The sequence below is a fragment of the Protopterus annectens genome, chromosome 3.part1 (assembly GCF_019279795.1).
Source record: "Protopterus annectens isolate FY-2018-M chromosome 3.part1, PAN1.0, whole genome shotgun sequence".
Lineage (NCBI taxonomy): Eukaryota > Metazoa > Chordata > Ceratodontiformes > Protopteridae > Protopterus > Protopterus annectens.
In genome coordinates, this window is record NC_056732.1 from 936,282,336 (window position 1) to 936,302,006 (window position 19,671).

Here is a 19,671-nt window from a genome sequence, read left to right on the forward strand (position 1 = left end):
TAGAGAGAGAGATAGTCTTTGATAGAGGCACTGTTCTGCCATTTATCACTTTCAGAAGTCATTAGACTCTTATGTAAAGTCTTTCATGGTGATGGGATTTCCCTGAGGATTAACACTTTAATTTTTTCTGCTGTGGTTTTCCAGCGTTACATGTGCATTACATTCACACCGTAGTCTTTAAGGAGGCTCAGACTGGGGTCGAATAAATGTTCAAATTCTAGATGTGCACTGGCAGTTTCGGGTCTGTCCCACCATGAGAAAGGAGGAGCTCCAAAGTAACAGACTATTTGTTCAGGTTATTTACTTAAGTTAGAAGGAGAAAGGTACTAGCCCAATAAACACTAGCCAGAAGGTTAGGCAACTCAGTTTTCTTCTGCAGAGAAAAGCCTGTTGCTCTTTTGATAATGTAGTTGAAGGATGATGATTAACTTCAGCGTTTAACTGCATACCGTTGCAGTACTACTTACTGTTGCAATCACTGCTGGGATTCCATCATGGAATAACCCAATAGCCAACTTGATTTACATAGCCGTATTTTGGCCCTCCTAACTTTGTCCGACTCCCCTCCCACTTAGATGTTAGGGCATTACTACTGTAATAGGGACATTGGCACTGGCCAACTCCATGTTATGTTCTTTCTTGCTGCAGTATGAGAAAGTGCATGATTTGTCTGTACTGTTATTCCTTTCTGGTGGTCTGTTTGGAGGATTTCAGCTAAGTACTGCAGTGGGGAAAAATCCCTGAAAGTACCCTTACCTGATATTGTCCTTTAATTTGATTATTTAGTTATCTGGAACTGCGCTTGAAAAGTTAAATGTATTAAGTGTGCGAAGCAGACCCCCCCCTCAAAAGATTACCATTTTTACTTTTTTTCTTGTTTTTTTTGTCAGCAGCATGATTTACACAGTTGTCTTTATTGTGCTCGGTTTAGTCAGTTAAGAGTCATGAGAAATTTCTCAAGAACTACATAGCTCTTGATTTTGCTAATAGGGTTAACTGCAGTTAGGGATATAGACAATAGGCAAGAGGGGGCTGGAATTTATTGGATAATCAACAACCAATGGAGGGGAATGAGGTAGATTTTTTACCCCAGAGGTCAGAATGGATTCGCCAACAGGGGTACCCATCAGTGGGGGTTCACCCACCACCAGCGTTGTCTCCTCGGGGGCAAAACAGGGGATGGAGAAAGAACAGGAAACAGGAATGGTAGTTAATAATAACATTATAGAAACTAAAATAGGTGAATTTTTTATGTATTCTAAAGATCACTATTACATTTACAATTACAGTGGTTTTCTGGTTACTGACCATTGTTTTGACTTATTCATGAAAGGATTCAAGTTTGTCCCCAGTAGATGTAGCAGTATAGCACATACTATTCTTGATTTGAAATTGCTCATACGCAAGTTAAATCTGGAAAATTTGTTTGGGGAGATCTCAGGGGCTGCCAGTTTACATTTAAGAAAGTCCAGTACATTTAACCCCCCATTACACCCCCAACCTAAGAATTTCGAAAATAGGATGGAGCAGCAACTCAGAAAAGAACTTAACAAGGCTAAACATGTAGCCAATTTAAGCCCAGAAGAGAATTCTTTATTGCAGGATTTGAGTCATAATTTTTCCATTAGGGTTATGGAACCGGACAAGGGTGGGGGTACAGTTTTAATGGATCAGAATTTGTATGAAGCTAAAATGTACAATCTCTTGCATGATTACTCTAAATACACCTCGGCTTCTATTAATGAGATAAATTTATCATATAAAAAGATTGATTTGGCCATTAAAGATTTGCTAGACCAGGAAGTCATTGAGATGGACATTTTTTCATACCTTGAAAATTTGAATCCTAGAGTACCCACCCTGTTTGGCGTGCCCAAGATTCATAAAAATCTATTAGACCCACCCATGAGACCTATTGTGGCGGCACAAGGGTCTAAAATACATAACATTTCAAAATTTTTGGACTGGAAACTTAAACAACTATGGGGGAGACATGATTATATTCTCAAGGATTCATGGGCTTTTCTTCGTGGGGTGACCAAAGATCTTTTCAACACTGAAGTTACATTTCTTACCATAGACGTGGTAGATCTTTTTTCAGTTATTCCATCTGATATTGGTTTATTATGGATGGAAGAAGCTTTATGGGCATGCCCAGGTGTTACAGGTAATGATGTACACATGATAACCGAACTTTTGGGGTTGGTTCTACATAATAACTTTCTCTTTTTTCTGGAGAATATTTCCAACAGATCTCCGGTGTCTCGATGGGAGCCAATTGTGCTCCCATATATGCAGACATAATATTATCTATATGGGAGAAGAAATTTGTCTTTAACAGTGAATTTTCGATTTATTGGAACCATTATTGTAGGTTTTTAGATGACATTTGTATTTTTTGGGTTGGGCCTGTCCATCGTATAGATGATTTTATTACTTACATCAATGGCTCTACTACATTTTTGAAGTTCACCCATCAGATATCTTATAATAGTGTCAATTACTTGGACGTGACCCTCACGAAAGATGGGGATGGCGTCAAGTCCTGTATATACAGGAAGCCTACATTCTCTAACAGTTATGTTCATTATCAAAGTTCACACCCCAGATTTCAAAAAAGGGGAATTCTAAAAGGACAATAGGTTAGAATTTCCCGTATGACTTCAGATGATCTACAATTTGGGTACGAATGTGACAAAATAACTTCCTTGTTTTTGGATAGGGGGTACCCTATTGGCATGATTCAATCTGTAAGGGAGGAAGTGGAGGCAGCTAGAACCAGTAGATTTGGTCCTATATTAGGTAGGGTTACCAGTGAAGCCCACAGTCAAACCCATTAAGATGTTGGGGGTGTTTTTCCTAGCAACTTTGCCTTTATTACTGACTATAGCGCTAATGCAGGACATATCAGGAGCATTATAGAAAAAGAATGGCGACAATTTCAAGATTTAACTGACCTGAGTAATCTTAGGGGCAAAAGGTTGAAAACAGTCTTTAGGAGAGGTTTTAACATCGAGGGTTTTGGAACAAAATGACCAAACAGTAAGAACGTATAGACAGAGAAAAGGGACCTATAAATGTGGTCACTGCACTTCATGTAAATATATAATCCACAATGATCATGTGTATTTGGAGAGTAGGAACAGAGTTATAAAGGCCTTGGAATATTCCAATTGTCTCCCTACAGGAGTTGTATACCTGTCAGTCTGCCAGTCCTGTCAGCCTTTTTATATCGGTAAAACCGAAAGACAGTTAAAGCGCCGTATATATGAACACCGATACGAAATGGGCAGGTATAACACCAAGAACACACTGTACAGACATTCACTTTTATGTGAGGGAGCCAGATTTTTGTTTTTTGTAATAGAATCTGTTCCCAGGGATATTCGGGGTGGACCCTGGGAGGCTAGATTAGCCCATAGAGAGACTTTTTGGCAGATTTTCTTAGAATCCAACAAATTTCCGGGTCTAAATGACTCTATTTATATAGTACCTTACCTTAAACTCAAGTCAGGAAGAATATAATAGTACTACGACATATATATATATATATATATATATATATATATATATATATATATATATATATAAAATTTATATTTTTATTATTCAATTAATTAATTAAACAAACCTATTTTGGTTTTAAAATACTAAGTTACAATATATAATTTAATTTATATTATACCATAAAAAATGTTTTTAGTTGATTTTTAGTTGATTTATTAGTTTTTGTAAGAAATGTTTTATATCCAATACAACATTTTTTGCATAACATATCATCTGTTACTTAACAGTTTTTAGTATAATTGTAAAACATTGTTATTTTTATTCAAGGTATACCTACAATGTATAAGTAGCAGTATGTGGCTTTAAATATGTAACCAGTAGTTTTAAGGTATGATTGTTTGATTATTTTATTGCTGCAATTAATTGTCAATTTACTGTGTATTTAAAGTGGAGTATGATTCATGGATTTGTTTGATGAAGTCGTTTTATCGATGAAAACGTGTTTGTGCAACTTATTGTGGCGTTAGTGCTTTTCTTTCGTGGAGTCATTAAACCTGTTGGATTTTGATACCTCATTGTGAGCTGAGTTTGTTTTGAACGGTGGTGGCTTCTGGACTAGTTTGCTGTCTTGGGATTTTTTTTTGTATTATACAGCGTTTTCTTTTTGTATATCTTACACAACTGTACTTTCTTTCCTTTGCCTAGAAGGGGAAGCCTGTAAACAATCTGGTTTTATCTGAATGACTAGATCATTGCATTTCCATTTGTTATTCTTCTCATGCCCAAGTGCATGTTTTCTATATAAAGACCCAGTTCTTTGGAGCCACTATGGCTACAATAACCTTTCTGGGGGGGGGGGGTGTAAATTAAGTGTGGTCTGAATTCCATTTGTTTTCTTATTTTTATTCTCAGCTTTGGGAAGTAAGCAGTTTTTTTCTTTTCTAATTGCAGTTACTGTGAGTAGAGAAGGTTTTACTCTGAATAAAAACAGCTAATTGAAATACACGACTCTGGCCATTACTAGACTAGTGATGAAGTTAGAAGGTATTTATATGACTTCAGCACATTGAGCTACATTTCTCTAGGCATTTTTCTGTTTCAGAAATAAGGTGGTGGTGTACAAATTACAGAAACAGATTGGAATTACTTTGGCCATTACTGGGACAGTGATCTGGGTGGAGCACATGTACATGACAGCAGCATATAGAAGTACATTGCCGTGGCCATTACTGAGAAAGGGATTGGAATGACGGGTGTGTACATGGCAGTAGATTGATGTGCATTCACAGGATAGGGATTAAGGTAGAGGTGTGTAAGCGACAGCAGCTTAGTGAAGTACTTTACTGTGGATATTATCTTCTTTTACTTTCTTAGCAATCAGGCAGCAATGATATGTACAAGTACTTGTTAAGAACAGGCATTCGTATCTTCAGGGATGTTTTTTCTCCTCCAAATATTTCTGTTTTTTTTTTACTTGCAAAACACCAGGATGTTCTTCGTGTTTCACTGTTGCAGTCATTACATTCGGGTAATCTGCTGGCAGGTTGCCCTCAGTCGGCCTGAATAACAAAGTCTTGCGTCCTGCGTCGATTGCTGTCTCCTCTTCCATGACGTCAGGTCGTCGGGGGTATAAAACATGTAGGCGACGCCATTTTATTCAGTCTTTCTTGCCGCGTGGTGCTCGAAGCAGAAGCAGTTCGCAAGTGCCGGTCAGCCGACTCCTGAAATTTTCGCATTCGAGTTTCAGAACCAAGTACCCCGTTAGGGAAACTTTTTCTTGCTCCCTACCGATGTCAGTAAAAGTTAATAATTGCTTTACTTGTGGGAAGCAAATACCTTGTAAGGATTTTCATTTGTACTGTATTCCTTGCCTAGGCCCAGATCATAACGTGCCTTGCTGTCGGTTTTGTGCTAGATTTAACCAACACACTATTAAGAGTCAGTATATTTTTGCGTCTAAATATTTTGGATCAAGATTTAATTACCCTGAAATGTCATTGATTAGCAATTCGACTACCGGAGTTCACAAAAAATGCAAAGAAAAAGAGAGAGAGACCGTCGAGGTCCAAAACCGATGACGAAACTTCTCCTAAGCCACTCGCCGGTTCGCCGGTACTCAGTGAGTGCTTTCGCAGCCTCTGATACCCGCTACTTTTGAGTCACAGGCCTCTACCAAGACCCATGCGGAGTCCAGTATGCCGCGAGAGTCTCAGAGTATAGACCACGCGGATGTCTCTCCCTTGGATGGGTCCGGAGCTGCTGAGCAGGCACCGACTTCTGAGGGTGTCTTCAGGCCTCAACATTTTTATATAAAACTGATGCCAGCCTCAAAAACAAGATCAAAAACATCTTCTATGTCGAAAAAAACGATGCATGAGCCACGTGCTCAAGGCCCTATGCCTAAAAAACAGATGATCAAAAATGGCTGAGGACTTAATTACTTTGATCAGGGGTTCCCACCCCCCCCCCACCCCCCAACCATTAAGAGGCCTAGGCAGGGCACTGATTATGAATCTTCAGATCAGGTTTCCATTTCTTCTGATTCCTCTTCTGATCAGGAATTTTCTATTCCACCCTATGAGGATTCTGATGCAGAAGAATCCATCCCATCTGCATCCCCTCCTGAGGACTACTCTTTTGGCGAATCCTTGCATACTTTAAGGGAACATTTTCACGGGGAGAGTCAGGATTTCTCTGAATTAAAAAAGAGGCTTAGGGATTTCCTTATTCTTCCTCAGCATAGGCCTTTGGCAATACCTCCTGTATTAGACATTGTTGATGATGTGTTTTCGGAATCAAGCATGGCTCCTGATTCCTTACCTCCGGCTCCTAGTAAGCCAGACAGATATTACAGGGTTCCTGACTCCCACAAATTTCTATTCAAAAATCCTGCTGCTGATCCTGAGACTATCTCACAGGGTCCCAGAGGTGTAAAGGCCTCTACAGCCAAAAATCCTAGCCCCTCTGATAGAGATTCCAGGGTGGTGGATAGATGGGGAAAGAAGGTTTATACGTCTGCAACCTTGGCAATTAGGGCCTTAAACTGCCAGTTCCATATGCTTAAATATCAACAGCATGTTATGGGCTTATTGAAACAGAAAATTATGTTGATTTCTGATTGTGTGGAAAATAAAGAATTACAGGAATTATTGCATTCAGCAGAACAAGTTGGAAAGCATACTTTGCAATGTAGTTTTGATTCCTTGGAGGCCTCTTGCAGGGCCGCAGTTACTGGATCTGTGATTAGAAGGCATGCCTGGCTCAAGGATCAAAATCTGCCTGATCATGTTAAAGCTAAATTGTTGGATGCCCCCTTGCAGCATAATACTCTGTTTGGTAATAAAGAAAATGGAAGACAAAGCTAAATCTATGCAAACTGTAAAAGATTTCTTACAAGTGCAGCCACCCAGGTTCAGTAGGCACTGGCCTACTAAAAATTGGTCCTTTCCTGTGTCCAACAAAGCCACTCAAGGCAAATCCAGGCGCTCAAAAGGCTCTAGATACCAATCACAGGGTTCTTACAGGTCAAAGCAATAGGGTGCTTCCACCTCCAAATCTGAATGAAACAAATCACAGCCCTACAGTACGCAGTCTCATTGACTTCCCTCTACCTTCACCAAGCACTTATCTTTTGTCAGCCCCCTTGGGGGGGAAATTAGCACTTCATGCTCAGAATTGGCAGTTAATTATCCAGGACAAGTGGGTATTAAACATAGAATTCCAGGGGTACAGATTTCATTTCCATACTTTGCCAGTTCCAAACGGTTGGTAAGATCTGCCACAAAATCAGTGGGCAGAGGCTCAGAAACAAGTCATGTCCCTCATTGATATGAGGACTATTCAACCAGTACCAGAAAAGGAGAAAGGACAAGGGTTTTATTCAAGGCTTTTCCTGGTACCCAGAAAAGACTATGCCTGGCGTCCAATACTGGACTTATCAATTTTGAACACGTTCCTGGACATTCCAAAATTCAAAATGCTGACTTTACAACAGCTACTGCCTATGCTGGGCAGGAACACTTGGTTAGTGACTCTAGACTTAAGAGGCATACCTGCATATCCCAGTAAGGGAATCATGCAGAAGATACCTCCGCTTCAAGGCAGGTTTTTTGCATTACCAATTCTCTGCACTGCCCTTTGGCTTATCTACTGTGCCCAGGGTCTTTACAAAGTGCCTGGCACCAGTGATTGCATTCTGCAGACAAAGAAGCATACAAATTTATCCTTATCTGGATGACTGTCTCATTCAAGGAGAGGACAAGGACACTCTTCTTCAACATCTGGTGTTTGTAAAAAGACTTCTAACATGTCTAGGGTACACAGTAAACGAAAAGAAATCCCAACTGGTACCCTCTCAAATAATTACATTCCTGGGTGCAAACTTGAATACAACTGCCCAGATGGCTTACCTTACGCCAGACAAACAAAGGCAACTGACAACATACTTCAAACAAATGGCAACAAAAACCCAGTTATCTGCAAGACAAATTCTGCAGGCTTTGGGGTTCATGGCATCCTTCATTCTGCTAATTCCATATGTGAGACTGCGTATGAGGAAACTTCAATGGTACCTAAAAAGTTTATGGAGTCAACGTTGTCACAGTCTGGAAACAAGGATTCCTCTCATTCCCTGCCTACAACAGGAGTTTCTTTGGTGGGCAGAGACATGTCACCAAAACAAGGGACTGTCATTCACTTTACCCCCTGCCACCCAAACCCTAACTACAGATGCATCAGACTGTGCTTGGGGGACTCACTTGGCGGGGAGATGCATTCATGGCAAATGGAGCCCAAAACAAATGCATCTGCATATCAACCAGAAAGAGATGCTAGCTGTTCAGAATGCTCTGACAGCTTTCAAGGACTTACTTCATCCAGGACAACTGCTGATAAAGACAGACAACACCACGGTTATGTGGTACATAAACAAGCAGGGGGGTACACATTCCTACCCCCTTTGCAGACTAGCCATGGCATTGTGGAACACAACTTTGACTTATCGAACACATCTTTAAGCTCAATTACTGCCAGGAAAACAAAATACTCTGGCAGATGACCTAAGCAGAAATCTTATGGTCCCGCACAAATTGAAATTGGATCCACAAATCTTCAGCATGTTAACACAGAAATGGGGGAGCCCAGACATAGATCTATTTGCCTCTCCCCAGAATTATCAACTGGACAAATTCTGCACAAGGACTTATCACAGACAAGCATGGAAAGTGGATGCCCTATCCTTCAGTTGGAAAGACCTATCAGTCTGTGCCTTCCCCCTCTGTCTCTTCTCTCCAAGGTCTTACTAAAGGTCAGACAGGAAAAAACAAAAATGATCCTAGTTGCTCCAGACTGGCCTCGCCAGCACTGGTACCCAATTCTAAGGAATATGTCTCAACTCCCTTCTTGGTACTTGCCTCAAATACCTCATCTACTGTCTCAGCAGAACAATCAAATTCTGCACACTCAGCTCCAAACTCTGAACCTGGCAGCATGGCTGATCATTTAATTATCCAAACAACACCTCTCAGTAAATCTGTGATGGATGTCATTTTGGAAGCCAGAAGGCCTAGTACTAGAAAATCTTATGCTGATAAATGGAAGAGATTCTGTGCTTGGAATCAAGCACAAGGAATGGACACAGCAAAGCCCAATATCCCTCAGATTTTACAATATTTGACTGAGATGCTTGACAAGAGCCTATCTTTTTCTTCAATAAAAATCCATGCATCTGCCATCTCGGCTCATTACAACACAGAGCCTCCCCTCTTTTCTCATCCTCTGCTTAAACAGTATCATAGAGGTGCCAAAAATTTAAGGCCTCCCAGAAGATCACCATCTCCTGCATGGGACCTCAATTTTCTGCTGGAAAAACTCACCCTGCCTCCTTTTGAACCAGCAGCTACTGCGGATACAAAATTCTTATCTTGGAAAACAGCTTTCCTCTTGGCAATCACTTCAGCAAGAAGGGATTCAGAACTACAGGCTCATGGCTGTGGAGCCTTTTATTACATTTTACCCGGACAGGTTGTCCCGCAGGACCAATCCTTCCTTTATGCCTAAGGTGGTATCCAGTGTGGCTCTTAACCAAACAATTCACTTGCCAACATTTTACCCAAATCCGCAAAACAAGGGGGAGTGGATTCTGCATTCATTGGACATACACAGACAACTAAGATTCTACTTAAACAGGACCAAATCTCTAAGAAAGTCTGAGCAACTACTGGTGGCATTTGCTGCAGGATCAGAGGGGAAGGCTATATCAAAGCAGACTAATTCTAAGTGGATAACCCACTACATTCGTTTGTGCTACTTGTACCATGGTAAACCTGTGCCCAAGGGGATCGGGTCACATTCCACCTCTACCTCAGCAGCTTTTCTCAGAGGAGTTCCAACCAAAGACATTCTAGAAGCTGCTACTTGGAGCTCTGTTCATACCTTCACAAAGCATTATCATTTGCCTCTTTTCTTCAAATCCAGGGCAGGCTTTACCACTGCAGTTCTGCAGGGCCTTATAGCCGCTCCTAATGCTATTTAGTTCCATCCTCCCATCCATAGCTTTGGGATTCTACCCAAATGTAATGACTGCAACAGTGAAACATGAAGAACATAGTACAGTTGTGTACACTTACCATAAATGTAGATGTTCGTGTGTATTCACTGTTGCAGACAGGGTTACCCACCCGCCATCCCCCTTTTCTATAACTTCTCTTTCCTTCATTATATTCTAAAGCCTTTGTGGTGTATTTGCTTTTAAGTGCATTTACATATATTTCTGTTTATTTATATATATATATATATATATATATATATATATATATATATATATTTTATTTATTTTGCTCCCCGTTTCGGGGGCACCTGACATCTGGGGCAAGAAAAACTGAATAAAATGGCTTCGGCTACATGTTTTATACCCCTGATGACTTGACGTCATGGAAGAGGAGACAGCAACCGACGCAGGACCCAAGACTTTGTTATTCAGGCCGACTGAGGGGAACCTGCCAGCAGATTACCCGAATGTAATGACTGCAACAGTGAATACACTCGAACATCTACATTTATGGTAAGTGTCCACAACTGTAATTTCTTCATTTATTGTATGACACGCACACAATTTGAACCCCCTTTTTGTGACAGTTCTTTGGTATACATTTTTAGGCATGTAGGTAAGTGTATATGGTACTGAAGTTGTGACTAAAAGGGGAATTCTCGGTTAGATTTTTCTCATCTTGGATATTTATTTCACTTCATTGACCTAGAGAGCCATGATTTCGATTATTTATGTGGGTGAGTTGCCAAAGTATTCATATATGACCACAGTCTTCAGAAATAATGGTTGACTGCACCAAGGCAACATTTCTGTCTTCTTTTTGGAAATGCTGTAGAGGTTGACCACTGTTGAGGTAAAGAGAGTGAAATTTGGAGGTTTTTTTAGCATCAGTAAGCTTAAAGCCTTTTCCATATTTTCAAGATTAATATGTACTTTCTTACATCTTATTCTCTGTAATATACAACGAAGGTTTGATAAAATGTTTTATTTAAAACAAATAAGTAAGTAAAGAATACTGCAAATAAAATGAGTGTGCTCAGGGTGGTTTGAAATTTAAACTTGTTAGTAACAAATTGACTTGTTAAAGAAATAAAATTATTTGCACCACAAACTGTAGACTTCATTTATCTTTGCAAATTTTTTTACAGGAAAAGTATATTGAAGTTGCATCAGAACTGATAGTGTATACGTACTTCTATTCTGCTTCAGAAGATGTCTTGCCTGAGGTAACTAGTGCATAAACTGATTTTATATTAACTGAAATTGTTTCTGTTTTGTAATCATCATGCAGATGCATGTACTAGGCTGTTAATTCAGCACATATTCAGAAGAATTTCTTGTAGTGCCAGGACCCTGCGTAACACTCTGTGATCTTGTTGGTGTGCTACCTTGGGAAAGAACCTTTGAGTATCTAAGCTAGATGTTTTTTAGGGGTAGGGTCTTGCTTTCCTTACTTTGAGTACTGATAGGTAGAAGGGAAGATAAAGTGAAAGGTTAAAGTGAAAGGTTACTACTTATCTTCTACCAAAATACCACAGAACAACACATATGTCATTCTACCTTAACAAAAAATATGCTAATAACTTGCTTAAATTCCTTAAATTCTTATTCAATTACAATCATTACCTCCTCTTACATGGTGATATACATCCTAACCCTGGCCCCTACACTAAGACCAATCCAAACACAAATAGACATACTCTATCTATACCTCCACCTTGTATTAAAACATCTAACCCTCTTCTAATAGCTCACCTTAATATTAGAAGCATAAACAATAAAGTACATCATATCCATGCACTATTAAACTTGCATTCATTTGACATTTTATGTCTTACTGAAACATGGTTAAAACCCTCCACTCAGGACCAGGAAATTACCCCCCCCTGGCTACAACATACTCAGAAATGACCGCAAAACTAGGAAGGTGGTGGTATAGCCATCTTCTACAAAATAATCTCCAACTTTCCTCCATAATGAACTTTCACTATCAGACCCTAAAGCTGAATCCTTATCTACCAAACTCCAGATCAACAATAACAAAGCTATTTATCTAATTTGTATGTATCTTCCCCCTGGTAATAATACTCAGACCCTAGAAAACTTACTCAGTTCAACATCCAACCAACAACCCCAGGAAACCATAATACTAGGTGACTTTAACATTGACTGGATAACCTGCTCTAACCAAAACCCAACGAACCATATTAATCTCTATGGTTTCTCACAATTAATTACAACTCCGACTAGAATCCATAAACAAAATAGAAAAGAAACCACTCTTGATTGGATACTCACTAATAACCACCCCAGCATCTACACCCCAGGAACCCTTCCTGATTGTATCAGTGATCATATGCTTACATATGTCATAAGACAAAAGTGAATATTCCACATACTCATAAACTAAAACATCCCGCTCAAAAAGTGTTTTAACCTTGATAACTTTCTTACAGAATTGCAAGCATGTAACTGGTCACCACTAACTTACCTTGAACTTAATAAAGCAGTAACCTACTTTAATACAAACTTTCTTCAAATCCTTGACCATCATGCCCCTTATCACACTACTAGAATAAGAACCAAACCTGCTCCATGGCTGTCTAAGCAAACAAAAGATAAAATGGTCCTTAGAAATAAAATCTGGACCAAATGGAGAGCCAGTAGATGCCCATCAGATCATCTCCTTTTTAAACAATTAAGGAATGCCACCAAAAGAGATACTGTTAAAGATAAAAAGGATTATTATCTTCATCTTCAACAAGGTAGTCAAAATTCCCCTCAAAAATTCTGGGCAAACATTAATAAACTTCTTAAACCTGGACATTCACCGACTCCTACTCCTACAGGCTTTCACCCCAACAATGCTACACAGATCCCTGATGCCTTTAACAACTATTTTACAGAAGCCATTAAATCCTAGCTAACTCATTACCTATACCATCTGTAACCTTACCAAAAATCTCTTCTCCCTCTTCTAGTGACTTCCAAATCCAACCCGTTGCCACATCCCTTATTTATAGGCTTCTTAAGAAACTCAAACCATGCACCCCATCTGCTGACCAACTCCCATCTGAATACCTACAAATAGCTGCTAAAGCTATCCAATATCTGGTATCTATACTGATAAATAGGACTATCACTGAAGGAACAATCCCCACCTTATGGAAAATATCTCATATAATTCCCCTACATAAAGGAGGCTCATCAAATGAACTCTCAAATTTTGCCCTATTGCCTTACTTTCCCCATTAGCCAAGATAATGGAAAGATGTATTCACAAACAAATGCTTAGCTACCTTCTACAAAACAAACTTCTAGCTAACTGTCAACATGGATTTAGGCCTTTCCACAGTACTACAACTGCCCTCCTTTCCTTCGCTGACTCCATAAATAAAAATAGGAACAATAATTCTTTCTCCTCAGCACTTTTCATAGATCTTTCTAAAGCCTTTGATATGGTTAACCACAATATACTTTTGGACAAACTAAACCTTTTTCTCTCAGCCCACACTCTTTACAGTGGTTTAAGAGCTATCTCCACAACAGGCAACAAGCAGTCCTTTGGGAGAACAACCTATCTTCCCTACTCTCAGTAAATATTGGTGTTCCAGGATCTATCCTAGGTCCCCTTCTTTTTCCTTATTTATCAACGACCTATATCTGAATATACCACAAGCCACCTGCATTCAATATGCTGATGACTCAACGCTAATCTGCACTGCAAAAATATTTCCTCCTCCAGTCCCTGACCCAAACAGTCTTCCAAAATGTGGAAAATTGGTTTTGCAACACTGCCTCCTACTTAACCCCAAAAAACTAAACTTCTCCTCTTTACTCCTACCCAAAAATCTCCCTCCTCTCTTCACTATCTCTTCAAACAATGCAACCTGTATTAACCCTGACAAGACCACACGACTGCTAGGTGTAACTATTGATAACCATCTCAATTATGATGAACACATTAACACCACTGTTAAAAATGTCAACAAAAAATTGGGACACTCTACAGAATTAAACCTTTTCTTACCCTGAAACTAGAAAGACCATTGCACAGACACACCTGATCTCCACCCTCTTTTATGCCTCACCCATCTATACCAACTTATCCAAAAGTAACACTACCAAGCTCTCCATCTGCTACAATAGTATAGCCAGATTCATTACTGCTACTCCCCTAAGAACTCATCATTGTCTTAATCTCAAACAACTAGATTGGTTAGAGCTAAATAACCAGTTATTCTATCAACAACTACTTATCATTCATAAGACCCTTCACTACCCTGAGGCTACCCCCAGCCTTTCAAAAATGATTATACCATATAGAAACCTAGCCACACTCCGTTCTGCAAATCAACTACTAGTATCACTACCTAAATCAAATAATAAAGCTGGTGATTCATTACTTGCAAACTCAATAGGGAAAATCTGGAATCAACTCCCTCAAGGAATAACTAATCTAACCTCTACCTCTCTTTTCAAAAAACACATTAAAGAACATCTCAAAACAAAATGGATATGTCCATGTGCTAATCCTGACTAAAATAATATCCACACTCTCCCAGTTCTTCCACCCTACCCCTCCTGACTTAACTCCTCTATAAACTTTCAGTAGTTTTGAGAGTTATTATCTAGGAATTGGGCTATTTACCAGTTACGTTTGTTCTGTCTGTATCCTGTGTTACTGTTACGTCTTTTAGATAGTCTAATATAGTTGTATATAGTATAAGTTTATTTCCTATTATTAGTATTTGTTTTGTATTTGAAATTTTTTTTTCTTCTTTCTACCTTATATTTTGACTAATATTATGCCTAACGTGATAAATTGTTGTGTATTTACCTGTAATGGAGCTTTTCTCCCCGGGCCTCTACTGAAAACGGATATTGTGTCCAGATGGACTAGCCCGGTCAACAAATGTAAAATAAATAAATAAATAAAAATAATACTTCCTGTCTGGAGTACCTTGTCAGCAGCATACTTGGAGAATGGAGGCAATGAGCAAAAATGTAGGCATGGTCATATGTGTTGATGAAAGTGAATGGGAATGTTTTATCTTTGACAAGAGAGAGGACACACAACCTTTATTTTTTATGTCTCTAAGACAATGCTGCAAAAGAGCCTTGAGTCATCCTGCTAAGCTACTTTTCATTTAGTAGGCAGTATGAAATGACTAGCAGTGTTAACTTTTTGTCAGAACATTTAGATCTGATTTCAGAGGCTTTCTGCAGTGAGTCTTTTGGGATTTTCTTATCTCTTGTCCTCATTTCTGAAGAATTCTTAATTTTCTCTTGCCCAAATGTACATTCATGTTTAACAAGTGCACTCTGCTATGTCACATGTTGAACTGCTGCTGAGTTCTTTTGTGACGCAAGGTTCATACCTTGAGCCTAATAGTCGCCAGAGGAATGTTACTTAATGTCCAGATCTTTCAGTTGTTGGTCATTTTGTTAGATTACAAACAAGTAACTGCACCTACATTGCTTCCTTACACGTGAAGGATGCATAATGGGATGCATTGCTTTTAACTCCTATTCGAGTGACGCCTCCAGGTGCATCTGCAGTTAACTCCTACTGACACCTCTTAAGTGTCAACTATTGCTTGTTCATGTTCGCATCAGTAATTCCAAAACTATGCTATGTACAAAGTTTTAAAAGATTTCATTTTAAAACTTACACAATGGCAAACTCAACTGCATTAATATTTGATCTCTGTCTAGTGCAGGTAAATGGATATTAACTGTTGTTTTTATTATATTAACTTATATAGATATAATTTTCAAATGTTTCTAAATGTCAAAACAGTCAAGTAACACAGACAGAACTCCTTACCCTAATATGAAACCTATCAGCTAGATGAATAAAATGCTGCTGACAGTTTGTAACTTGAGTGGTTGCTGAAATATTTTAAGTGGTTTACAAAATATTACAAATGTAATAGTTACTGTGTTTACTGTGACTTATAAAATTTAGTTTAAGACCTAGAACTGAAACAATGCTACCACTATAAAAATATGTTGTGCTGAAGAGTTTGCCATTTATACATCTTTCATAAACCCCTGTGATCCAGAAATATGAACATTTGTTTGAAATGTGAGGACATAATTTGATTCTGTCAAAACACTTAGGCTCCGCCCATTGGAAGTTACAGTGCAAACTCCCTGAACTCCGTTGGAGTAAATGAGTTGAGTCACTCCCCCAAACTACCAAGCCTGCTTACCCGTCAGTGGCAAAAAGCCTTCATCATCCTTCTGAAGATGGTGGCTGTATTAATTGCCCAATACATGGACTGGCAGGAGGTTTTCTCATAGTTCAAAACTATTCTGGAACACTGACAGGAAATACTTGAGGGGATCATAGGACAGAAATTGCTCAAAGCATCCAACTAATAAATCTTTCCTTGAGGTAACCTCATTTAGCTCACGAGTTTCCCGATACAGTGAAGGATGAAGCTTGCAGCCATCCTTTGAGTACAAGACGTGATGTAGTCCTAGCAACAGCCACAGGTGTGCATCCCAGGGTGTCCACACAGGTTCATATACATTTAAGCACTTTTAGCCTGAATGTGCTTGGCTCACTCTGGGGGGGCGGGGTCTGGCATCAGAGATGCCTCACACATTAGATATGTAGGCTTACTTTTTTTACACATACTGGGGTTTGTGTCTTAGTGATATGACAAACATGCCCTAAGGAATTATGGACTAATGCTCACACCAGGCCCTTTTTAACTTCTCACAGCCTTGCTCCACCTCTAGCATGTACATCCTCTAGTGTCAGTGTCCCTGCACCCACAGCTTGTCTGTTGCACACTCCTTGTTTTCAGTGCCAGGGTGGGGCGATCTCCATCTCCCTTAATTTCATGAGATGAATCAGAAGATGAAAAGGTAATTGCCTTTAAGATCCACGGATGAACTGGTACTTGACAAGTTTGTCTGTTAACTGGATAGGTGGACTGGTACAGCACTCTTTTCAGCTGTGACCTGGATTCGAGCCACAGTACAGTATAGCCAAGAAGAGAGCGAGGAGGAGAACTAAAAGCTAAGATTTGGAAATGCTGGAAACTGAGATTTGGTGAAATAAATGCAAATTACTGCACTTTGGCCAGAGCAGCTTTTATGTGAAATACCAACTGAGGGGTGTGGAACTGATTGCAGCAATGCAGGACATGGGAATGTTTACATGTAGACTAGGCCACCAAGATCAGACTGAGAGGGTAGTGATAGCAGTCAATTAAATTCTGGTGGTATATCTTCAGGAGATGGACTAAGAAGTGAGAGAGGTACATTGGTAAGTACTAGGCAATCAGTCTGCAGAGCATTACAAGCCTAACCAAAAAAACAAAATATTCAAGACAAGATAGAATGTGGGAGAATTTGAGCTGCCCATCCAATGTTTGCTATACCTGATCCGGAGAAGCTACACATTGGGTATTGTTCGCATTTCCGGGTGCCATGCAAATAAGTGGATATCAGCCTGCTGGAAGTAGTCCAGAGGAAAGCCACCAGAAGGGTAGAATAGGAAGGAGAAGAAAGACTATGCCCAAAGATTGGGGAGGTAAAACTCGTTTTTCTTGAGGACATTAAGGATTAGGAGAGGAAACATAACACGGGAGTGCAAAGTCACATCAGGGAGATGTGAAGGGGTTATCTTAGACTATTAATATAGATGGGGAAGTGGGGGATTAGGCACAAGCAGCAGATTTTGAGGACTGGCTACTCCTTGGATGTGTAAAAGTACTTTAGAAGAGAGGGTTGTGCATCCGAGGAGTGGATTGTTTGAATGAATGGTGGAGAGGGGATCCACAAAGGCATTCCGTAAGACAACAGGTTGTGTAGAAAAGAATAGGAAGCTAGGAAAGAAGGGTGAGATAAAGTGTTGAATGCATTTAAGGGACAAATTAGCTAGACTTATTGTCTCCTTTTGTGTCAAGCAAATGTATTGCAATGCCTGTTATTCAGGACTCTGTCTTATTAAACTTACATCTCAGGGTATCCTCTGGTTACTTCTATCTTGGTGCATTACTGTTTGAGATTCATCCCTACCACAGGTCTCATTGATGAGTGTCCCCAGTATTAGATTTAATAGGTGCATTCTATATATGAGATTATACCCCTCTTCATAGGTCATGACAGACCTACTGCTGTCTCCCAATTGCTAGGCAGTCCTTTTGTCCAGCCTTGGATGCTATAGTACATTCCACTGCAAGCCAACCAGTATATCACAGGATCATAGGAGATTACTAGGCTATCGACCCAGAGATAATTTTAAGCCTAGCCATTTCACCTCATGTAATACCATAGCAATAGTAGTCCGTACCCAAGATTTGCATTTAGTGTTGATTGCCCATGTCCAAGAGGGTTGTAGGTGCTATCCCTGGTAAAAAAATTTACAGTGCTCTATCCACTCGTCCAGGTTCCTGTTGAACAGTGTCATAGAGGTGCTGTGTTTCACATGAATTGGTAACCTGTTCCAAAGACGCGTCAGTTGCTGGGAGGTAAATCTGTCCCTCCAGCATGTCCTATTTAAGTTGCAGGCTATATTTAGGTCCATGGAACTGGTAGCCCTAGTCTCGTGTGATTTATGAATATGCAGCAAGTTCATTAGCTTTAGGTTTTGGTTTTCTCTGTAGGCCAGGCCTAAGTCTCCCCTAAGAAGTCTATATGATATGGAGTATAGTGACAGGGACTTTAGTTGGTCTGGGTAAGGCACATGCTGGAGCCTCTTAATCTTTTTTAGAAACCACTGAGGTCTCTCTAATTGCTGCAGATGCTTAGTACAGTACATGCCGGATGGGGCGTTGTACTTATGGGCTGGATAAGTAATGAGTATAGTGGGGGGCTATAACTTCTTTGCTCTTGAGGTGATCCCTTTACTAATCAAGTATGCTACATAGAAAGCTTTCCTTACTATAGTAGACACATGGTGTTCGAAGTTAAGGTCACAGTCAACTTGTGATCCCGGGTCTCTTACCACTTCATGGGTACTGAGGATGTTGGTGATTTGATAGTGTGAAGGGACATTATTTGTGCTGAAGGGAATGTTGATGCATTTTTTTTGCATTCAGTTTGAGAACCTGACTGATATACCAGTCATTGGTAAGCGTGAGACCCTCCTGGACTGTACTGACATCAATTGGGGATTCAATGATTGCACCAAGTTTGCAGTTGTCTGCAAAATTGGTCAGCCACAACACTTTTAGTTTTGATCTGAACATCTGAGAACTATATACCAAAGAGTAGGGGGTCCAGCACTGACCCCTGTGACACCCTGCTGGTAACAGGTTTGCTGGTTGATGTGGAGTCACCCACTTTTGATAATGTGTGTCCGGTTTGTGAGACAGTTGGCAACCCATCTTACAGTGAAGGGGTTTACTTTCAGTTGCTAAGTTTGTCGGTAATGCCTAAATGTGGGATTGTGTTGAAAGCCTTTGCCAAACTGAGGCATGCTGTGTGCACAGATTTGCCCTCGTCAGTGGCCCTGGACACATTCTCAAAGAAATTCAGCATATTTAACAGGCAGGATCTGCCCTTCACAAATTTGAATTGGGTAGGATCCAGGGTCTGGAGGTCACCTGTGTCTTTATTTATGAAGTCCATAAAGATGCCTTTCATGGCCTTAC

The 19,671-nt window shown here is 39.8% G+C and overlaps 1 protein-coding gene across 1 annotated transcript in view; it reads left to right on the top strand.

The window, feature by feature from the left end:
* TMX3 (thioredoxin related transmembrane protein 3) overlaps positions 1-19,671 on the top strand; it is a 1,593,937-nt gene that overhangs the window by 867,452 nt on the left and 706,814 nt on the right. The window contains exon 8 of the mRNA XM_044067138.1: positions 11,203-11,280. Coding sequence (XP_043923073.1) covers positions 11,203-11,280 — 78 coding nt within the window. The remainder of the gene's footprint in view (positions 1-11,202; positions 11,281-19,671) is intronic.